The sequence below is a fragment of the Harmonia axyridis genome, chromosome 5, assembly GCF_914767665.1.
Source record: "Harmonia axyridis chromosome 5, icHarAxyr1.1, whole genome shotgun sequence".
NCBI lineage: Eukaryota > Metazoa > Arthropoda > Insecta > Coleoptera > Coccinellidae > Harmonia > Harmonia axyridis.
This window is the reverse complement of record NC_059505.1, coordinates 9,218,059-9,242,041: the sequence shown is the minus strand read 5'-3', so window position 1 is coordinate 9,242,041 and position 23,983 is coordinate 9,218,059. Positions and strand designations below refer to the sequence as shown.

The 23,983-nt window shown below is 35.4% G+C and overlaps 1 protein-coding gene across 2 annotated transcripts; it reads right to left on the bottom strand.

The window, feature by feature from the left end:
- Positions 1 to 13,838: 13,838 nt before the first annotated feature.
- Positions 13,839 to 22,998, bottom strand: LOC123680485 (intracellular protein transport protein USO1-like). Of its 2 annotated transcripts, XM_045618409.1 has the most exons (8): positions 22,759 to 22,998; positions 20,431 to 20,535; positions 20,110 to 20,323; positions 19,509 to 20,052; positions 17,220 to 17,471; positions 16,988 to 17,155; positions 15,351 to 15,470; positions 13,839 to 14,144 (listed from the first exon to the last, which is right to left on the bottom strand). In XM_045618409.1, exons 1-8 carry the CDS (start codon positions 22,865 to 22,867, stop codon positions 13,872 to 13,874), a joined length of 1,785 nt encoding a protein of 594 aa, XP_045474365.1. In that variant the 5' UTR covers positions 22,868 to 22,998; the 3' UTR covers positions 13,839 to 13,871. The 2 variants fall into 2 exon arrangements, with proteins under 2 accessions (XP_045474365.1, XP_045474366.1); XM_045618410.1 differs by lacking the exon at positions 20,431 to 20,535 and having other exon boundaries at positions 22,759 to 22,997.
- Between the last annotated feature and the right edge of the window lie 985 nt (positions 22,999 to 23,983).

The following is a 23,983-nucleotide window of genomic DNA, read 5'->3' as shown; positions in this document are numbered from 1 at the left end:
GCTTGATGCATCTCTACTGGCACAAGTAGAATTGATGGAAAAATTTGAGCTGTTGAGACAAGTTAGTGATGTAAAGAATCGAAACCGTCGCTCGAGAACAAGATTGGGCCCATGAAATGCATCCCGGATTTTCAATGAAAAATCATCTTCAAATCTCATTTTCATCTCGGATGTTACTTTGATTTGCAGAATTGTCAGACTCGGAAAATCCAAGAATGATTGTTGAAAAGCCTTTCCATCCTCAAAGGGTCAGTATTTATTGGGGTTTTTGGGCTGGTAGTGTGATTGGACCTCACTTATTCGGAAATGAGCTAGAGCTAGAGGGCCACTCATCAAAAGTCCAAAGGGTTGTTCTTAGGTTATATTATTGTATTTGAAAAAGTTTTGTTGGAGACATATCCTCAGCAAGTTCACAAATTCTATTTGTTCACTCGTAGTGAAAAAATGTTCTATTTCATGTTCTATCAATTCAACAACCTTCGGTGTAGGTATATTAGAGGACAGGTTTGTAACATCCAACCAAAAAAATCATTATTTATTATTATTATCTACGGGGCCGGCGTTAGGGGTGAAACAGTGAAGCGACTGTTTCAGGTGCCTGTTTTCGATGGGCGGCAATTTAGTCCAGTTTGTGGCCGGCCTTTCATATTTCTGAAAAATATACTCTTGATTGTTAAAAACAACAAGAGGTTGGTCCGCTTTGCTGCGTTCATCAACATTCCGTGCAATAAAAATCTCCAAACCGTCTTTACTAAGCCGCCTGTTCAATAAATAACACATGGCAACCCAACATTGCCTATTACCCTAATTGAATGAGGTATGGAATGTATTTCACAAAGACGAAAAACAACACTTCGAAGTACGTGGAAGTTGTTTACACATTCAACATTTATGGAAAATTCCTACGATTCTGAATTCGAAACTAGTGACTGATAAATGCTAAATGTTTTCAGCGGAACATATGTTTCAATCCTATTTAGTTTTCGAAGCTTTGCATGCCTTACCGCCCTTTGTATCTTGTGGTGTGATAGGTAATCTTTCATCGATCGTATATGATCGATTGTGAATGTGAGAATCAGATATATTACTTGCGCATTGTTCATTGGCGTCGAAGAAATCCAGGAATTTATTGTAGGTGAAAATGTCCGAAAAAAAAAAGAATCCCAGTGGAAACGACTTTAGAAAGAAACGATTAGCAAAATCGCTAATGAAATAAAAATTGGCGAATTATCGTCGAAACAGGTGATGTTTTTTGTTGGGGGGGAGGGAGTGTGTTTATTGAAACTTTTTTAGCAGGGGCGCCAAAAAATTCTTTGCTTCGGGCGCCAAAATTGCTCGCGCCGGCCCTGATTATATATTAGTTCAAAATTGTTTTTAGTTGTGTGTGTTTCTTTCAAAAGTTACGAATAGTTACTAACAAATGCAACAAAAATTCTTTTTCGAAAGAGTAGGCGCTAACTACGCAGAATAGGGGTCCTATTTTTTTTTATACACTGCGTAAAAAAATTAACGCACATTATGGAAATCTCAAATTTATTCTACAACTGAAGGTGTTCTCAATGATAATTATTTTTATCAGAATTATGCATGCATATGTTATACACTTTCAACGTTTTTCTTCAATACAGATGTTTTTTCCCAGCAGGAATAAAAAAAGATGAGATTATCAGATTTTGAATGTATTGGCTCCATTCTGAAATCAGTTGTTCTCGATCAATTCTAGTGATCAATAGGTTTTCTTTCGTTTTATTTTCTACACTCGATCGCTATGCAACGCGAAACACGCAATTTGACCCAAGAGGAATGTGCCCAAGCGGTAGTTTTGCGAGAAGAAGGGTGGACATACACAAGAATTGCAGAAAGGTTAGGAGTTTCCCATACAAGTGTGTTCAGAATGTTGCAGCGATTCAGGGAGACAGGTTTGAATGTCTGAAGACCAGGACAGGGTAGACCACGGGTAACAACTGCCATTCAAGAACGTTACTTGAGAGTTTCTTCGTTGAGACAACGGTTTGCAATCGCTCGCCTCCTTCAAAATCAGCTTGAGCAAACTCATGGGGTGCAAATTAGCACTCAGACAATAAGAAATCGCCTCAGAGAATATAATTTAAGGCCTCGTGTCGCGGCAAGAGGCCCAGCTCTTACCCCAGCCCATCGAAGGGCGCGTTTGGATTTTGCGAGAAAGCATATACATTGGGAAGAGGCTGATTGGGAAAGAGTTCTCTTCACAGATGAGTCTAGATTCTGCCTCTACCATTGTGATCGACGTTCCCTTGTATACAGACGTCCACATGAAAGATATGCTCAGTGCAATTTCCTGAATACTACTGATTTCGGGGGAGGATCGATTATTATGGTATGGGGTGGAATATCTTTGACTGTTCGCACAGACCTAGTGGTCGTTGATAATGGAGCTATGAATGCTGATAGGTATATAAGAAACATTCTTGAAGAGCATGTAGTGCCATTTGCCCCATACATTGGTGAAAATTTCATTTTTATGGACGATAATGCCAGACCCCATCGTGCGCGCATCGTTCAGGAGTACCTTGAAGATGTTGAAGTCTCTCGAATGGAATGGCCAGCAAGAAGTCCAGATCTCAATCCGATTGAGCAGGTAGGGACAACCTCAATAGAAGGCTGAGAAGTTCAGAAAATCATCCAGCTACTCTTAATGACTTAGGAATCCAACTCAGAGAAATCTGGGAAGGATTAGATTAGAACATTTTAAGATCACTCATTTTGAGTATGAACCGTCGTTGCCGAGCTGTAATTAACGCAAGGGGTGGAAATATCAAGTATTAAATCACTTATCAGCATTCCAGATTCCAGTATTTTGAAAATTGTTTATTTCTCTTCTTTCACATAAGATTCGGTGGAATCCTGAATTTTTCTTCCATTTAATGTGTCTTGTTTCGTTCAAAACCTTTCCGAGAGAACATAAGAAATAAGTTATAAAGTCAATGTAGAGTTAACTTTCATTGAAATTGAGATTTTCAGAATGTGCGTCAATTTTTTTGCGCAGAATAGTTTAGGTTACAAACGGAAATTTTTGTGTTAAAATAGTTACTTACAAAGAACTTTCGGAAGAAACATAAAAATATGAAATTTTTGAAAAAGTGGTTGCTAAGCTAACTCCATATTTTAAGAGTGGTATTTTTTCATTATAGTTCAGTTTACAAACGAATTTTTTTTTGTTACAAATAGTTACCAACGATGAACTTTAAAACTGATTTTTTTTTCGAGAAAAATTGAATAAATCGAAAAAAGTCGTGAAGTTAGCACCCCCAGAGGAATGCGATATTTTTTTACGAGTATCCTTGAGGTACAAACTAAAATTTTTGTGTTACAAATTTTAGTTAAGAGTTACTAACGAATGCAAAAATATCTTCATTTTCGAAAATGTGTACTATCTTCACGGACACCTTTTTGCAGCGTTCGTTCAATACGATAATTCCAATATCGATCAATATTACCGAGATGAGGACTTGCTACCGTAAAGATTCGTATCTCATCATAACGGAACTACGTTTCAACACCTCAGCGAACCCCTCAAGAGTAAAGTGACCATTATACTCGATGATGTCACGTCCCATCGCACTTTTTCGATCTGTCACGTCCTTCTTTAGCTTCTCGTTATTTTCTCCGAAGTGGTAGTAGTAAAAATAATGAATGGAAATCAACGAAATCTGATAGAATAGGTTACTACGTTGACCGGAAGGGCGGCATAAAAGGCGCTTAAACACAAATTGACAATGGTTAAAAGGTAGATTATTGTTACATGATATGCCCCTAATGATGTCCATTTGATATTTTATAGCGGCCGCTTGAAGAAAATGAATGAGTACGTACAGGAAATTGGTACTTTTACATGGACTCCTGTTTGAGAAAGAGAATGAAGGAAGGTCCTTTGTGGTTTCTTGAATATTCAAATAGCCTTTGCCGACCAAGGTGTACAGGGTGTTACAAATTCGATGATCACTGAGAGTATTTTGAGAACTAATCTTCAAAGACCCTTGATATTTTTTTTAGATAATAAGATATCAGAAATTAGATCGTAAATATTTTGTTTCGTTTTCGAATTCAAGGACGTTTCTGAAAAATGGCTGCCTCAAATATAGTTTATATGATGCTCATAACAGATCATTGAAATTAATTACCATTTTAAAAAGATTTAAAAGATAGATAGATGTTCATTTTTTTTTGTTAATATTTTTGAAATTGGACACTAAATAGGGTGGATCAAAAATGTGCACCGAGCTTTCTGAGGGTGATAGTACATTGAAAAATAAATATAGCTTGATGAATAAACTTATCGCTCAAAATGCATATTAACGAAGATATATACTTCCAAAGTCAATAAAATTAACAAATTTCCCCGCATGATTTCTAAACGGTGAAAGCCACCAGATTGAAATTCCGTGCATAAATGTACTTTGTTGAAATAAATTTTTTATTATACATCTACATTTCTGATTTTGATATAAAGGGTATTTTCAGAGGGTGAGTCAAGATTCTTTTGAGACAACTTCTTTCGTTGTACTAATTTTGCTAATAACACCCTTTATAACAATTTCAAAAATGTAGAAGTGTAATAAAAAAAAAAATGTGTTTTAACAACATACATTTAGGTATGCAGGAAATTTCAATCTGGTGGCATTCAGCGTTTAGAGGTTATGCGGAATAATTTTTTTTATTTTATCAACTTTGGAAGGATATATCTTCCTTCATAAGCATTTTGGGCCATAAGTTTATTCATCAAACAATACTTATTTTTCAATGTACTATCACCCCCAGAAAGGTCGGTATACGCATTCTTGACTAACCCTGTATATTACTTACAAGTATACAATAGATACAAAATGAATTTAGTCTCCAAATGAATGAAAACAAATTAAACATTTTCATATATAAGGAGTCCCATTTCAAGAATGAAGAACTCGATAAGAAAAATTATTTGTGGTATATCTTAGGTATATCCACAAATCTGATTTTAAATGCCATCTATTTTAAGAATATTCTAAGGTACTGAGTGCCGGAAAAATGGTTGAAAAATAAAAACTATAGAGCTCACTTCAATTTACTCGATTTGAAAACTTAAAATCCAAAGGTTAATTGAAAAAGTAAGAATATAATAATACTCAATTCCCATACCCATTAAACGAATAGAAAATATAAAAATCGATTGAGGTATGAAATGATAACACTTCCTATATTTATTTAGAATGACAAGATGGGAATGGTGAAATGGAGTCGTTTTACCAATATCTTGCATTTCTCTGAAGAATAAATATTCTGGTAGGAGAATTGAAAATAACAATTTTTCCTGAAACCTGAAACGTTAAGAAGCAGACCCAGAAACGGAATAAAAGTCGGCAAAGTTTATTCAAGAAAACGCCGACAAGCCTGCTGAGTATATAAGTTTTAGCGCCAATAACACGTAAAAATGTGGTATTAGGGATATGACGCCTCATCTGAGATATTCATGAGTATAATGAGTAATAAAGCACCTTTGGTGGTTTTTAATGTAAAATTTTTGATATTTGGAATTACCACACAGGATATTTGTTGAGCAATCTTGAAATGCCGCCCCTGAGTTTTATACCTTTTTAGAGAGCTAATGTAATGAGGAATTGATGGACGTCATTTGTATTCCATGAAGTTTTTTCGAGTAATACAAAATTGATTCAAAGAATATGCTCAAAATAACAGAAGGGTTGTGATCACTGGACACCAATTATTTCTAAGGAGGTATTTTAGGTGACCATTCTCATTTCTAAAGTCTCAAGTAAACCCTCATTGCTCATCTCTCAAAAAAGCTTGAATTGATTTATCATAGTATAATAGTTTTTACACAATAAATTGTTTTCCAAAAAAACTCATAAGTTTTTTGAAGATTCAAAAAATCGCCATAGCTCAGTAAACCTTTCACTCAAGAATCTAAATTGACTGCACTTAATTCGTTGCAAGTGATCTCTAGTATGTCCCTTCAAAGGATGACGTCGAATCACCTAACACCCAGTATAATCGAAGCTTGAATAATTGAAGCAATGAACGTGTTGTCCAATCCAATATATTTCCAGATGGGCGCTTGGAAGTGCAACAAGCCACCCAGTCGTGCTTCTTTCCACTTCACTTGGTGTGGTAATTTCTTTGGCGCACTTGTTTATCAAGGAGATCATTGTACCGTGATTCCGTCATCTTTAAGGTAAATGATGTTAAAAGTAGGATTAACTGGACGATTTATGGAAATTAGCCATTCAACTGATAGTTGTGTACCAAAAGGAGCATTGCACTTTTGCGAAGAACATTGTGAAATAAATGATAACCCCCGTATCACACTAGGACATTTTCGAGCCTAAAGTGAAGTTGAGAGCATAAAATGCTCATAATTTGAAGATATGAGCCTGAAGGTACTACCTTCAGGCTTAAGCTTCCTGTTCATGGTCACTATTGGTTTATTATTTCAAATAAATCATGGTGGGAAATAATCCAACTAATAGTTGCATTTCTTGGATCATCTTATAGTCGGATATCGTGATTATGAACCTCAGAGGAAAGAAAAGATTTTCTTTCCTCTAAGTTATGAACAGTAAGCTTTATTTGTGGCGATTGAGTCAAGCATGAAATTCAATCGAACTTACCTCGCCTGAAATGTCAAAATGCAGGTCGACCAATACTATTTTTTTCTGTTGGATGTGGCATAACTCAAATTAAGAAACACTGTCTATAACAGGGCACAACACTGTATTGTATTACCTCATAACATATTTCTGTTATTATTATATTATTTGAGTCGAAACATCGTCACGAAATGATAGAGCTTTCTGTTCGGGGAACGAATACTCAAAAGAGTCATACGTTACAAATTATACATTGGAATAAGAAATTGGTAATAACAAGACGGTACTGAACAGAATATTTTTTCCTTCAAAGTTTGAGCCCGAATACCTGGTTTAATTTTTGAAAATGCAGAAGAAATTACATCAGAAACCTTAGCACGTAACTAAATTGCAAAATAATGCTATTGCACAACAAAATACATTGACTAACGCTTCCGACTATTTCACTTAAATGCTTCGCAACTTTTCACTTTGGTATTTGTCGAATTTTCAAAGTGAAAACTAATGATCTTGCACAACCATATGCAAAACTTGAGCCTATTTCACTGAAATGCTTCACAATTTTTCACTTTGGTATTTGTCGAATTTTTGAAGCGCAATATAATGCTCTTGAACAACAATAGGCAATGCTTGAGCCTATTTCTCTAAAATGCTTTGCATTTTTCCACTTATCACTTTGGTCGAATTTTCAAAATGCAACATAATGCTCTTGCAAATTATATGCATTGGCCAATGCATATATCACTAAAATGCTTTGCAACTTTTCTCTTTGCTATTTGTCGAATTCTCAAAGTGGAAACTAATGCTCTTATACAACAATATATGCATTTTTTGAGCCAATTTCTCTAAAATGCTTTGCATCTTTTCACTTTGGTATTTGTCGAATTTTCAAAGTGCACAATGATGATCTTGCACAACAATATATGCATTGACTAATGCTTGAGCCTATTTCATTAAAATGCTTTGCATCTTTTCACTAATCACTTTGGTATTTTTCGAATTTTCAAAGTGCAAAATAATGCTCTTGCACAATTATATGCATTGGCCAATGCATATTTCACTAAAATGCTTTGCAACTTTTCACTTTGCTATTTGTCAATTATCAAAGAAAAAATAATGCTCTTGCTCAACAATATCAGTGGGCAATGCTATAGCCTGTTGCACTAAACTGCTTTGCAACTTGCAAGTTGAAAATAGTTTGGTGCAACAAGACCCTTCTTTGAATTGAGTGTTGATATATATCTAAAATTTTTTTTTCATATAATGTGAGATAAAAGAAAATAGCAAAACTTGTATAAGATTTGCATTGTTTGCCCCATTAAAAGGCGAAAATGAAATTTCACAAGAATCTTCAAGTGTGTACTCGATACGACTTACTCCAAACAAATATGTCGGTACTAAAAACAACTCGAGTACCACTTGGAATCTTTACCTCCACTCGAACCCGAAGCCTTCCTACACGCTTTTTCTGTACACCCATTCAAATTTCCCGAAATGATGGATATCGACCATCTTCTGAGTACTCTCAATGTCATTGTTGACCAAGAATAACTTGAAGTATTTCAAACAGTCAATAATAAGCCACTTCCTGCCTGGCACAGAATCACGTTTGAAGACCCCGAAAATCGGAGACAAAGATCGGTACTCTCCTTACGCTCTCGCTTGGCCTTTTCATCTTTGAGTGCCCATTCATGACCATTCCAACCCCGGCCCACCCCTCAAGCACCCTGAGAAAGCAAGATGGACTTACAATTTACTACGAGGTCTATTACTACAACAAATAGAATTCGATTCATGAAGTCAGGCATTCTTCGACGTCAGGTGGCCGTACCTTGCAGATCTATTGTTCCTTCGAAAGGGCATTCATTTTTTGTGCACCGAGTTGATCGTAAAAATATTGGTAGTTAAGGGTGGCCCTACTGTACGTACGTAGTATTCTGTTTCTTCGAAGGGTAGACTACTGGACTGGGAATGGAAAGTGCTTTGACACGAGTTCACTTCGAATCGGACTTGTAAAGGGTTTTCTAATGAAAAGTTTCATTTTGAATAGCCCGTTTTCGGGGCAGCTGTCATCTTTGAAGCTGTCATCTCTTGACATTTGACAAGTAAAAACTATATGTCATTACTGAAAATGGAACGATACACGCTTCGATAACGAATTGAAATTGTTAAAATTATCTAAAAAAAAAATGGTGAAAACTTTGCAGTCACATTTCGCAAATCTAAAGCACTTTTGGATCATTGGAGCATTTTCTCTATCGACAGGGATGAAACTGTTGGAAAAATTTGAGCTTTTGGGACAAATTAGTCATTTGAAGAATTGAAAATATGTGCTTCGCTCAAGAACAACTGAGATTTTTGCTGCTGTAGCCCGTAGTGTTGACGAAAGCCCAGGTTTGTCGATTCATCGATCTTGGAAATTCTAGAAACGACATTACACCGTATTTTGCATAAAGATTCAGGTCTTAAGGCTTTTACAGTTCAATTAACACAAGAACTAAATCTGGTCGATCACTAGAAACGTCGTATCTTCGCTGTTTGGGTCCTTGAAATGCATCAAATAGATCCGGATTTTAGAATGATTGTTCAAAATCCTTCCATCTTCAATGTGTCACTATTTGGTGTGGTTTTTGGGATGGTGTTGTGATTGGATCTTACTTATTCGAAAATGAAGCTGGTGTAACTGTTACGATTAATGTATTGCGCTACCGAGCTATGATTATTGATATTGTGAACTACGTTTATTTTCAACTTGACAGCGCTACGTGCCAAACAAGCAACCAAACAATCTCAATTTTCTAAGGAAAGTTTCTTGAGCGTTTATTTTCCAAAGAGGTTATCACAATTGTTCACTGAAGTCCTGTGATTAAACATCTTTAGACTTTTTTCTTCGAGGTCACGCGAAAGATAAGTTCTATTCCAAGGCTCCATCGATATGCATATCGATTCAAGGCCTTAAAGATGAATTTCGTGAAGTTATCGAGGACATACACCCGCAAATGTGCCAATTAGTCATGAAAAGAACATGGTGTTGCAACCGTAGCCGTGGCAGCCATTCAGCTGATATCTTTTTCCATCATTAATGGCATACCTTTCTCTTTACAATGATATAAACATTTATTGATGTATCATAAAAGATATTTGTTTTTTTTTTGAAGATCAAAATGAAACCTCTTACTGCCAAATCCTTTATACTAATGTGGAAGCATAATTCTAACTTGGTATATTACAAATTACAAGTTAAAAATACAAGTTTCAAGGAAATAAATAGCACTGATGACTGAGGGCATAAGGTCGCAGTAGAATGGTGATAATCTTCATTACGATTTTTATTGCATACTTATTCTTCATGTCACTTCTTGATTCTATCGTTTTAAGTAAGTCCATTCAGATTATTAATTATGTGCAAACCAGGCACCTGAATGTATGAAAAATGATAACCGGTTAATTTCAAATATGTTACTATTGTTTTTTGTAGAGTTTTATGCTCTTAATGAGAAAAGCTAATCAAAACACATCCCAAGTTATAGCAATAAAAGCTACAAATGTACCTAATATTTTAAACTACGGAACATACTCGTATTTAGAGTTATAGTTTTTTCATTACTACAAATGTACCTGATATTTTAGACAAGGGAACATATTTGTATAGTTTTTTCGTTACTTTGCAGCTATAGGGCTATTTTTCATTGTATATTCAGTGAAATGAAGCTATCATTATTAATTTTTAGGAGTATTTATCGACTTTATTCATTAGTCGGAAAATGTAGGTATCTGCTTATCTGTTTTGCTCATACAATGTTTTATTTTTATTATTCATTTATTATTTCACTATTTGAGGTACAGGTCGAAGATCGAAGATCCAGTTGAAGATTTTTGCTGTAAATGAACTGTACTGTACAGTACAGTTCATTTACAGCAAAGCTTGCAAGGGTACCCTTGCAAGCTTTGCTGGAAAATGTTCAAGATGCCACCCCATGAAACACCGTGAAAGACCTTTATGTTGATGACAATTGTATTAGCAAAAAACTAAGCAGAAACGTTTTCCGCCTAGGCCTAGTCATGTAACTCATGAGTAAAGACTATAAGTATCCCTAATAATTAAAACACCTTAGCGACCATTGAGGAATAGCCGTTTCAGCTGCAAATTAGCGAAAAAAACTATTCAATTTATTTCAGAAGTTATAATAATAATAAGTTTATTGGTTCGAAAACTACAAATGAACTTTGGAAAATACTGTGAAGTTATTCAATGACAACTTTGTATAGTTATTTTGAATCAAAATTGAATTCACTTAAAGATAAAATCAAAATGCAATTTCACCATCTATCCCTTTTCATTTATTATTCAAATCATCATTTTCTTGGTGTAGGTACACGTTCGGGAATTTATAAAGATGAATGAATGTTATGTTATGTTATTATGAATGTTTATATTTTATTTTAATATTAAAAGCAACGAATATGTTATCATTTGTAGCTTTAATCGCTATGTCCACTTTGAACACCCTATAACTTGGGAACCAGCGTTGACCACAGTCTTCTGATCATAATTTTTCATTAAGGACGTCTACAATAACTAACACTAACGTTTAAAATTAACCGGTAACCATTTTTCATACATTCAAGGTACCTGATTCTTTCTATGCAATTTAGTTTATAAAAAAGCACATGCATTTTTGTATAATAATAATAATATTAATGATGATCATATTTTATTCGATGAAAAAATATTTGAACCCTTCCGAAATTTTGTTCAATATATCGAACATAAAAACCAAAAATTTCACTCAATTCGATTGGTTCTTTACATCCTACGAAATATCTCAACGATCCTACTCGTCGACCGTTATACATTCGTTCGCCTTTTCAATCTCTCAGAAAATCTTGTCATTCGTTAAAACCTTTCACATTTTCCACCCCAATACCCTTTATTTATCATCGATTATACGTAGACTATTCAGATTTCAACCACCTGAGAAGAATAGGAGAGCTCGTGTGACCCAAACTCAAAGAACCGGCCGCCCATTTAACCAGTCCTCATTCACATTGAGATTTTCGCCGGAATTTATTGATTCGCTCCGAAAGATAAGCCCTAGTGCATTGTGGATTTCGGATGACGCCAATATCTTCGATTTAAGTAGGACAACCCTCTAGTAAAAACGAACAGGTAATTGGGGCAAGGGGTTGATATTCGATACGATGCTACCTGTATTGGAACTTGCACTGAATTGCACTTTCATCCGATTTCCGTTCTTTTTGATCAGATCTGGGTCGATCGAAAACTGAGTTGGGTCTCAGACAATATGATTATTATTTTTGTACGTTTTATACTTCATAGGAGTATGTACCCTGTGATGTGTCACACCAAATAGAATGGCTATAAAATGAGTGAATGTGGCGAGCCCACTAACTCTTAAAAAAGTTTAGGATGAAACTGATTTTTAAGGGGACTAGCCTTCTTGAAGCGATTGCCGGTATTGCTTATGATTTCCGCAATGTTTCCTATGGCGTTCACTTCAAATTCTGGTGTCGTTTCTGTGAAAATGACCATTTCATTATATAACGCTACCTACGGAAATAAATGGAAGTTGTCGCTGTTGTTTCCATGGAAATATGGCCATACTAAAGGGTGTTTTTTTTAGAGCTATAGAACTTTAAATTGCAATAAAACAACGATGGATTATTCGATTGACATGAATTTTATTTATCCGCAAGATAATCTTGTGACATTACAGTTTAAATATGATCTTTGGCATATGACCACCACAGATGGCTCGGATGTAGTCCAATCTGGACGCCCAATTTTCGATGACTTTTTACAACATTTGTGGCCGTATATCGGCAATAACACGGCGAATGTTGTCTTCCAAATGGTCAAGGGTTTGTGGCTTATCCGCATAGACCAATGACTTTACATAGCCCCACAGAAAGTAGTCTGGCGGTGTTAAATCACAAGATGTTGGAAGCCAATTCACAGGTCCAAAACGTGAAATTAGATGATCACCAAACGTATCTTTCAATAAATCGATTGTGGCACGAGCTGTGTGACATGTTGAGCCGTCTTGTTGGAACCACAGCTCCTAGACATCATGGTTGTTCAATTCAGGAATGAAAAAGTTAGTAATCATGGCTCTATACCGATCACCATTGAATGTAACGTTCTGGCCATCATCGTTTTTGAAGAAGTACGGACCAATGATTTCACCAGCCCATAAAGCGCACCAAACAGTCAGTTTTTCTGGATGTAACGGTGTTTCGACATACACTTGAGGATAAGCTTCACTCCAAATGCGGCAGTTTTGTTTGTTGACGTAGCCATTCAACTAATGTACGTAGTGCGCGATACGTATTCAGCACAAAACCATTATTTTCTGAATAAAATTGCACTATTTGCAAGCGTTGTTCAGGCGTGAGTCTATTCATGATGAATTGCCAAACCAAACTGAGAATAAATCACTTGACAGCTGTTAAATCGGTCGCCATCTTGAACAGTAATGCCAACTTAAAGTTATATACCTCGAAAAAAACACCCCATATTAAATAGGCAATATATTATTGTAGGGAATCTAATCTAGGATTCCCTCGAAAATATTCTAAATCCGAGAACGGAAGAACTAAGTGTAAAAACTTAGAATAGCGAAACCATACCCCTAAGGTACCAGTAGAAAGGTTTTGCTAACGGTCGAATGGAAAACGGCCTGAATGCCCATAAAACTCGGCATTTCAGGGCGAATAATTCAATTGAGTTCAGAGTTCAGACCAGTCTACGAGGACATATGTGCAACACTTGCACCGACAACGAGAAGATTAAAGATTTTCACATGTTCCCGAGACCGACGAAAAGTACCTGCGACCGAGCCGCAACGACCCAAGTGTCCAGCGACCCTTAAAAAAAGATTATATCTAAATATCATCTTCTTCACACATTTTTAGTGGGTTGGAAATAAATTGAATAATTGAATGTATTTACATACATTGACTTATTTTATACATATAATGTCTCACAGGATCAGTAATAGTATATTCTAAAGCAAGTTGAAGTTTGATAGGATTGGATGAGTCGCTATAGACAACCACAAAACGAAAAATATAACTGAAAACGATGCTGTAATGAGTTCATTACAGCACTATTTTTAGAACTGTAATGAACTCATTACGATACTGAAATAGAGAAATATTATTATTATTATCTATTCTACCTCAAAACTTAAGTTTCAATCGCCTTTATATATTTATTTTTGTACACTAATTTTCCATTTTATACTCTGTATTCAAGTTACTATCACCGATATTGATCATTGTTGTTTCAGCACCGATATGCTTCAGGAACTTCTGGAATGCCTGCGAGTTGCTGAGAAATCTAGGCGATGAAGCTTCTTCTGAAGACATCTCGAACTCATCATCGCCGATAGTGGTAGCTTCTGACATGCATCCCGTTCTTGAAGATTCGTCGCCTCTCTCTTTCATAGTCTCCAGAATTTTAATTTTCTGTTTCAAAGCACTTCGCAACGTTTCAACCTGAAAATTAATTTATACGTAAAATGTGTTAGGCATGCTACCAGGACGAAGCTTTTGTTGAATGACCTTATAGATTATAAAAACTGCAATACCCAGTCAGAAGTGTTTTAATTTTGATTTTTTTTTTCGGTAAAACATAGATAGCATAACAAGGAGTAAATGATTGAATTTGGAGAAAAAAATTGTGAAGGTTTTTGTATGTAATGCCCCATGTAAAATGTTGATGGGTTAAAATTATTCACCAGACGTCAAAAGGGCACAAATGAAGTTCAAGATCGACGTCTGAGACTAATGACCATTAGAGATCGATTTGTGACAACTCGATCTTTGGTCTTTTGGACTGCAGCATTATCGACCCCATCTTGTGTTACCTCTGACGGTTGAGCATCGCCGGCAACGATTACAGTGATGCAGAGAATGTCAATATTGGAATGTGGAATGGCATCAGGTCGTATTTTCTGATGAATCTTGATTCTCCTTGAGTGCACATGATGCCGAAGAAGGGTTAGATGATGTCGGGGAGAAAGACGTGAACCTAAGTTTGATGTTGAGCGTCATGTACACCGGACAGTAGGCGTTATGGTAAGGGGCGCTATTGCAAATGCAAGTAGGTCACATTTAGTCTTTATTCGAGGTAACATGACAGCGCTGCGTTACATTCAAGAAATAGTGGAGCCATATGTTCTCCTTTACCTTTACCGGCTCGAGAATCCAATAATTCAGCAAGATAATGATCGACAGAATGTAGACGGAATTAGTTCAAACTTTTCGTAGCGACCCATGTGAATATTTTGCCATGACCGCCCAGATCCCTCGATCTTTCGCCCAAAGAGCATGTTTGGGACATCAGGGATAGAAGGTTTGGAAATTTACCACATCCCCAACAGACTTTGGCGGCTCTGAGACATGAATTACATGTAGTTTGGGATAGCATCCCTCTAGAAGAAATAGACCATCTTATTGCATCAGTGCCGAGACGTGTTGGGGAGTGTATATTATTGATAATTGTGGTGGACAAATACATTATTAAAATTGTAAACGCTTCGTTTTTTTTCTCCATTTACTCCTTGCTATACTATCCATATTTTACCAAAAAAAAAGTAAAATTTGAACATCTCCTTCTGGGTGTTGCAGTTTGTTTGTCTGTTAGTATAATTTTACTATCTCTAGAAAATATGCGGGTAAATATATTTCTAATAATTTCACCTTTATTTCATCATACGTTTTCTTATTGCTGAGATCATCTCTTGTTGCTTTCATTTTTGCGAGTACTGAACTCAATCTATCATCTAGTTTTTCGGCCTCATCGGAAGATTTGTTGAGGGACTGAAATTGAATTTTGCTTTAGTATATTCGAGAGGAATTGAGACATTTGAAGGAGACCTAAGTCCAGGAGTGGATGAACAAAGGCTGAAAAAGAAGAAGAATTTTAAGAGAAAGGCAAATTTAAAGGCATAGAATCATTTGTTCTTATATTTCGTATGAATATATTCAAGAATAAAAACTAATTTATTTTCTGTTTTTTTTCCAACTGCACACATAAGTTGACACTGCTATAAAAAAATCTCAAAGGAAGCCTAATTTTGAAATTGTTATCACTGCAAAAATATGCGTTGAAACATAATTGTGAATTTTAGATTTCACGTAATTTGAGAAAATTTTCTTATTTTTTTTTTTGGAACATTCATTTCTCCTTATTTTTTTCCTCTCATTTGATGCTTCTATCAACCGTCTGAAGCTTTCGAACAGAGGATAGAACTGTGCATTGCTAATCATGAGGAATTTTTTAATAATTTAATCATGTCAAATTTATCTATTATTTTTATTAACTTTATTCGTTTCTTTTCATTAGAAATAGATTTTTGATTTTTTATTGAGTCTCAATGAATACTCACTTCTTCAAATATGCTAGTTTTTGTGTAAAAGATTTTCATCACATCCATTCTAAGCATAAAACATTTCATATTTCAACAACGATTATTTTTTTTGACAAAACGAAAGAGACAAGATGTTCCTAGTTTCATACGAAGAATGAGATACGTCAAAGGAAAATGTAATTCTCCTACAAAAAAATTTACTTGACATTGAATTTCTGCATTCGATGTTCCCCTGAGACTAAGAAATTTTCATTTGAAACATTTTTTGACCCAGGCTTTTACTGACTAGTTATTTCAGTGGATCTTTTAGAACTGGTTACTCTGTATACCTATTCCTTAGTACATCTTGTATTTGGATATGGGAAAATAAGAAAATCCTCAAAATTTCATTGACATATTCGGTAAAGAGACATAATTTCATAAATGGAATTAAATATCATTTATTCTGTGGCGGCTTCTCATAAAGCTCCACATAGCAACAATAAACACAGCACTCGGTGGCCTATAGGTTAGGATGTAGACTCACTCACCGAGATGCGACGAGGTGCCGGGTTCGAGTCCCGGCGGCTCCCGATAATAATAAATTTCCCAAGCGTCTGTGACACGGCACACACAAATATACCAAAGTCACACTGATGAGTCCGGTGTATGTGCCAGGGACGAAACGTATAAGTAGGCATACGTGAAATGCTACAATTCTATTTTCACTCTTCAATTACATGAATAATAATTGTTGCGCTACATGGCAGTTCCTCAGATTTCACAGTTTGAATAACTGGATAACATTAATTGAAATTCAAAATATAAAATCTGAAGAAGCTATTGTGTAGCAGTGTAGCGACAGAATTGCTATTTATTGATATAAATAAAAAGTGGAAATAGAATAACACTGTATTCAATTTCAATATGAATTTCCATCAAGTGAAGACCCTGCCTACCCAATACAATTTCAGAATATTTATTTACCGATCCAAGGTCAAGTTCCGTATCATTCTCGAACCTGGAAATCTCCTCAAGCATGTTCGTTTTCGAATCGAAACCCTTCATGCTCTTTTCCAATTGGAGAATCTTCATTTGGATATTCTTCATGTCGATTTCAGTCTGAGAGATCACGTAAGGCAGAAAAACTGATTCCTGTTGGGACGAAGTTGAACGAAGTTAACGGAAGCTCTGCCAAAAAAACTTGATCACGACTTACTTTACTCATCAGACGATTGAGACTCGATTGGCTGTTATCACCAGTCAACTGTTCGTCGTTCAGTTTTACGTTTGTTGATTCAGCTACATTTTCGTCTTTTTCAGCTTTTTCTATTTCTATATTTGTCGCTCTTACTTCGTTCATTCTGCTCGCTTCCCTGATCTGCATTGTCCTCAACCGTTCTTGTAACTTCTCGTATTCATTTCTCAGCACATGAAGCTTACCTTGAAGGATCTCTTTGTCTCTTGTGACCTGAAATGATTATTCATCAAAATCTAAAAGAATATTACGGTACATTTTCTCTTGAACACTTAGGCCGGTTTAAGCAATTATTTTTTTGAATTGGAGCTTGATTTCGCAGGAATATAACTGTTTGGATGTCATCTACATTTACTTCCTTTTTTTCATATACAGGGATGAACAAAAACAATAAAAGTACAGTTTTATTCAGAACACCCTGTTGGGTGATTCGTTGACACAAGAAATTATTTAGGAATATTCAGATGTTGTCTTATCTTTTCTGAACATTTCCTCTTTTTATTTATTGCGATACCTTGATTTAAAATGAAATTGCAACACTTCATATGGTTCTGTTGTTGAATGAGAATTTTTTTTTTAATTGGAAAGCTCTTGAAGTTAATTTCAAGATAAACCAAAAGTGCACATAGAGTACAAAAATGTAATTTTTCAACGGATAAACAGAAACATTTATACAATGGAAAGTCTTTTATTATATTGATGAATTTTTTTCATTGTTTTAAGGAATAACTTATATCAATGACATTTTGTTTTTACAATGTTTGGTTCATTATTCGATAGGTTGTACTTTGTACAGTGTTAAATCTAGAGGGGTGCCCAGGGGCTTATACCCCCTGAGTATGACTGATACCCCTCTGAAGAAAAAAAAAAGATCTAGAAGTTGAAATTCCCACCAGGAGAAAATTTTATGGATTCAACACTTTCTATCAAAACGGTCCGAAGCAGTAAATGTTTGACTCCATAGCCTATTAGACGTTTATGATAAACTAAACATAATTTTATGCTGAAAATTCGCATGTTGGGGTTTGAGATGATGATATTTCTCTCTCCTTTCAACAGAATAGCGAAAGCGCAGCAGGGAGCAAATCACATCGCACTGAAATTATATAATAGGTTGCCTGAAAATCTGAAGAGTTTGAATGACCTGAAATTCAGTAAAAATGTAAAAAAACTACTACTGAGAAAGACTATTTATAAACTCGAAGAGTTTTAAATGTTTATTTTATCTGTGATGTATTTATTATGTGATACTCACCTTTTTAGTCCATTGTCGATATTGGCTTTTGCCTTCATATTTGTATTTTACTTTTCTGACAAGTCGTGTATTATTTGACGACAACTATTTATCATGTACAACATTCACTTATTTATGACAGTTATTAATTATTTTTACACACTGTACATGTATGAATAAATAAATAAAATAAATAAATAAAATAAAATATCTCTACAACTTCCGGAAACAGACTCCTACTTCCTTATTTCAAATGACACACCCAGTATATAATTGGATCATTAGATAGCTTTTTTATGACAATTTCATACCTTGGGGATAAAACTTAAAGGTTCATGAGTTAATGGGATTTTTACGAAAAAAATGTTGTCGATGGAGACTCATTTTCTTGAATATTTCTGCAGAAAAAAATTTCTTCGAAAAAACATTTTTCATTTTAGATTCTGCAAATCCATAGTATTATAAAAATGTTTTCGGTTTTGACCAAAAATATACAGGGTGTTTATAAGAAGATCATGAATTTGGACAACTCAAATTCATCAAAACCCAAGATTTTCAAATTAGAACCTATAATTTTTATTATCTGATTCTATTCTACGTATGAAAAGAGGGGGGGTGGTTTACACAAACCCTATACCTAAAATGAATACTCAAGAGTTATGAGGAAAAACCGCAATTTCTGTGTGGAGTAGTCTGTGACTTTGGCACATTTGAAATAGGGAAGTAGTAGTCTGTTTCTGGTATAATCGAAAGTTGTAGAGATTTGAAAATATTATAGGGAGAAAGATCATTGTCTCAAACCCCAATATGCAAATTTTCAGCACAAATTCATAATTAGTTTTTCATATACATCCAATAAGCTATCGCGGTGAATCACTGAACTGATTTTCGCAACTTATCTCCTTTTTACTCACAGCAAAAAGATAACAACATGTTGAAAACACTTGTAAAATAACTGAAGTTATGTGAAGAGGACTGCATTCGACACAAATGAGAAAAATTTTAAATGTACTCACCTGTTCCAGCTGCCTCTTAAGATCCTCTACAGATGCAGATATTTCCTCCAGTTTGGCAAGTGCCACCTTCTTGGTTTTTGTATTCAGCCTAGCCTCTTTGGTAGCACTATCCAAACGCTTCTGCAGGATTTTCTTGTCTTCTAGCAGCCCATTGATCTCTACCTTGGCAACGTTGTTTTCTTTCAAGATCACGTTCAATCGTTTGTTCAAGTCCCTCTTCTCCTTGGCCATAGCGTCCAATTTTCTAGAGAGCAACGCGTGTTCTTTGATGGAATTCGATTGAACTGTCAAAAGTTCCTCCCTTAATCTTGAACATTCTGCTCTCAACGCTTGGTCATATTTGAGAGGAACAGCACTATGAAATATAGTTTGGCAAATTTGATCTGCGCTTTCTCTTAATTCTGTATTTGAACCGGTAGTTGTTCTCAATATTCTATCACCACATGGGATTTCTTCAAATGGAATTGGATCTTTGATGACATCTCCAATGGGACATGTTTCAACAGGTGCAGATTTCTCAAGAATTGGTGATTGTACTTCAGATCTAGGGAAACGATATTTATTATTGTTGGTAACCTAATGGAAGATTTCCTATACTCACTTCCTCAAGTACTTGCAGATGATGGTTGCAACAAACTTGGCGATCGAACAGAAAAGAAGCGAGACTAAAAATATAACAATATTGACGAATACCATGGTGAGTCCGAGGTCTGAACTTAGTTTATCTGAGGAAGTGGCTTCTAAGTAAACCGTTGACGAAGACTTCTTCTCCTCAACAGTTGTCTTTTTGGTTGGTGCGAAACTATGAGGTGGTTCTGAAAAAAATTAAACACGAATATTGTATATTATTATTTTTGTCAATTATGATCACCAACAATGTTAAAATGAATATACCAACTGTATTTAATTCAGTTACAACTACCTTCAGAATCGAGCGAAGTATTAGCCATCTGTATTTCTTTTAATCTGAGATATTCTTCGAAGATTTGATTCTTCCTGACGCTGAATTCATTATTGGCTTCCATTTCTGAAGAATTGGACGATACTAGTGATTTTGAATGATCATTGACACCATGACGGTGAAGAAGCGAACAGAGTTTCTTCACCAAAAATTCATTTTGAACGCTTGACATTCGTTTGTCAACATGGCAGCAGATGACTGCGTTATATAATCTTATTTTTTGCTAAATTCTGGTCAAAAAATGATTGAATTTCGTCTTTTTGCTGAAGATTCTCTCGAAAATGTCGATGTGAATACAATTCATTCGAAAAAGTGTTATTCATTCAATTTAATCTCTTTCTACAGAAATAGTAGTTCGTTTTGCGCAAAACTCAACTGGGCTCCATCAAATACGCGGACTAATTTCACCTGTCCCAGCTGAAGAGTGTGGTTAAGGGATTGTACACAGGATAAAGAAGACAAGTGAGATCTCTAGTTCACCTCGAGACCTTTTTGCCAAAACGAGCCGAGAAGTACATTGCTAGATAAGGGTCTTCACTGGTTTCGATCCTAACTTCCTTCCTCCGCTTGAAGGCATTTGCTGAGGTGTATCGTTCTGACCTTACATTCTCGTAAGACCATTTATGGATTAGAAAAAAAGGAAACTCAAAGCATTGGTATAGCTGCAAAACCTGTGTAAACCACTGGCTATAAAGCGGCTTTTATATCAGAGAAGGCAATCAAGATGAATTAGTACCCAAGGACTAACCGAAGATAATCCTGGAACTCTAGCAGCTCTTCTCTATAGAGGACATCCTCATTAAAGTGAAAAAACATTGGCAGTTATGCAAGCGCGAACAGTAATGCAAGGGTTGAGTGCTTATATAAATATCTCTTAGGTAAAGCCTTGTTTCCTTAAAATGTAGATATCCACTTTCACGAGAACAAGAGAAGAGATCCTGAACGTGAAAATTGCTAATGAAAGTAGCAGTAACTTTAAGTTTATGAAGATGATCACTTTGATTTTGAATTGTACAGCTTCAGTAGTGTACTATGTATGTCCCCAGTAAATTCGGAAAACTTCATAGTGAACTCATAAATAGTACTGAAATATGTAGTAATAAACTACACCAAAAGCTGCCGCAAGAAGAATTAGGATATTCCTAACAAAATATTTACGAAATAATGACTGAAATGGTCGATAAAAACATTTAAGCTGTATAAATCGCCAGTATTGGATGGAATATTTTTTAGTCAGAGAAATATTTCAGTGATTCATAATAGGAGGGCCTCAGAATTATGAAGTTATGTTCTAGATAAAATCTCTGAATGGAGACATCTTATAATGAAATTCTAAGGTTAAATATATATAACTAATTCCAGGCCGCAAGCTTCTGTGGAATATATTTGTTCATATCACTGCTTGTAAAGCAATAAAGGCTGATGGCTTATAGCCTGGCAAGCCAAAGTAAGTCAGAATAGCCTAAGGAAGATCCTTGAGAAAGTATTGAGACTAGCATGTGTACTACCGTACTAGGGCACCTGAGGACATTACATAGCTCACATCTTTACATTTAGTGATAGACTGACTAGACCATGTGGCCATTTTCAGAATATCTAAGGAAGGTACAGGTAATGAGAGAATCAAAAGTCAAAAAGGCTCACTAAGTATATCTGAATCTTTATAGTCACATAATCAAGAAAGCCAACAGCGAAAAGAAAGGCCAAAAATGAAATGTAGCACTCAAATTTTCAAAATAAATATAATTAAATGGTGCACAGATGTCATCTCATAATCTCATCTTCAACTTTATCGTTCACAGATGGTTTAAACACCACTAAAGAGCAGCCACTAAGTATTTACTATCGTGAACTATCAGTACAACACTGAGCAGTGAGCTCCCTCCCTTAACTTCAACTGGAATTAGGTGTTGGTGTTTGGTCATTTCGAATCAATTGGTAACCCTTTATCATACATTCAGGTGCTGGATTCTGTTCTAATGAATTTAATGAATATATGGAGTTATTTTTTCTGCTCTTCTGCTCCGGAACATATTATTTTTTACAAACACGACTCTCTACTTTCATCAATCATGCCAAAAATCGAAAGTAAGAACCGATTGAAATTTCTCCAATTATTCTGAGACACCTTGTATTCAGAAAGCTCGAGGTGGCTTTAAATATCATTTCCCAACCTACACAAATGATCCCTGTCTTCACCTGAGCGCTGTCCCACAGGTCACTAGACGCTCTTCATAAAAGGTAATAATGATAAATGATATTGATGGAATTTGCACTTTTTTTACTTACCGGGGACAGAAGACTGGAAGATTTTGTGTTTACGAAAGACATCTGTGGAAAACAATGCGATCCAGAAGAGAAATCCTAAAAGGAGAAGCGGCTTCCAGTAGACGTACATTATAAACTGAATTTTCAATTTGGAATTTTATCCATTTAGTTTACATTCGTTCACGAAAAGACAAACAACGATAACATATTGGTACAAACCGATTTACTGATGTCACATTGCTCATGACAAAATTTCACATGATGTCAACGTACTGGATGGAAAGAGAGTCCTTAATTTCGGTGCATCTACCATAGAGATTGTGAGGACCTGAAAGAGCGCATCCACCATTATTTTTCATTTTGGATATTATGGGTATTTGATACATTCTATTTTGATTTTCTGTTAACGAAATAGTAATGATGTCTAGAAAAATAATTATTTTTCTATTAACTATCAATTATGGTAGGGTTTTTTAATGCCATCCAAATGCATTCTGCTATTTTTATCAACCTGATCTGAGATCTGATCCTTCAATTTTGAAAGGGATAGATCAATCTTGAAAAAATCGAGAAAATTATTCATTTGAGGACTGGTGGTGTTGCTCACTTGTTTTCTGCCAATTATTATTACACAGGATGTTCCTTAATCGTAGATACAAAGGAAAATGAGAGATTCCTTGAATAATTTTAGGAAAAAAGGATATGAATATTGTTTGCTTTGTTTTCGAGATACAGGGCGTTTCTTGCAGTCCTATATTTTTTATGCTTGTACCAGTTCATCGAATCTTCGTCAATCTTCTCTACAAATTGGGCAAATAAGTACCCAAATTTATAATTAATTTATTCATCACAGCTTGCAACTGGATCTTTATGAAAATTTGGATTTTTTTTGAGGATTACTAGGGAATTGTTTGAATTTTTTTTCTCGAGATCGTATTGAACCAAAGTTTCTTTTTAATTTTTTCTAAACAATCATATTTGCGGAACGCCTAATTGAGAGGGATTACCACGTCGTGGCTTTCCGCGTATCAGTCAACTTTGTTACCCCATTTCCCCTCTGCAAGGCATCCTGCGATGACCAAACTGTACGGTGTACGAAGTTCATCTTCTTTCTCTTTTCGAAGCAAATAGGTAGAGGGCAGAACCGTACGACGGTCGATTATTTTTTCACAAAATTATAGTTTTACCTATTTTGTAATGACTTTTCTCAGCACAAAATTCTGAGAATACATACACCAGGACGAAA

Bases quoted from the DNA above. Each gene is read 5' to 3' on its own strand.
- LOC123680485 (XM_045618409.1), bottom strand. From the start codon at position 22,867: ATGTACGTCTACTGGAAGCCGCTTCTCCTTTTAGGATTTCTCTTCTGG. The intron at 20,536-22,758 runs GTAAGTAAAAAA...CCAATTCTTCAG, and splicing joins CTTCCAGTCTTCTGTCCCCG to AAATGGAAGCCAATAATGAA. The intron at 20,324-20,430 runs GTAGTTGTAACT...AATTTTTTTCAG, and splicing joins TACTTCGCTCGATTCTGAAG to AACCACCTCATAGTTTCGCA.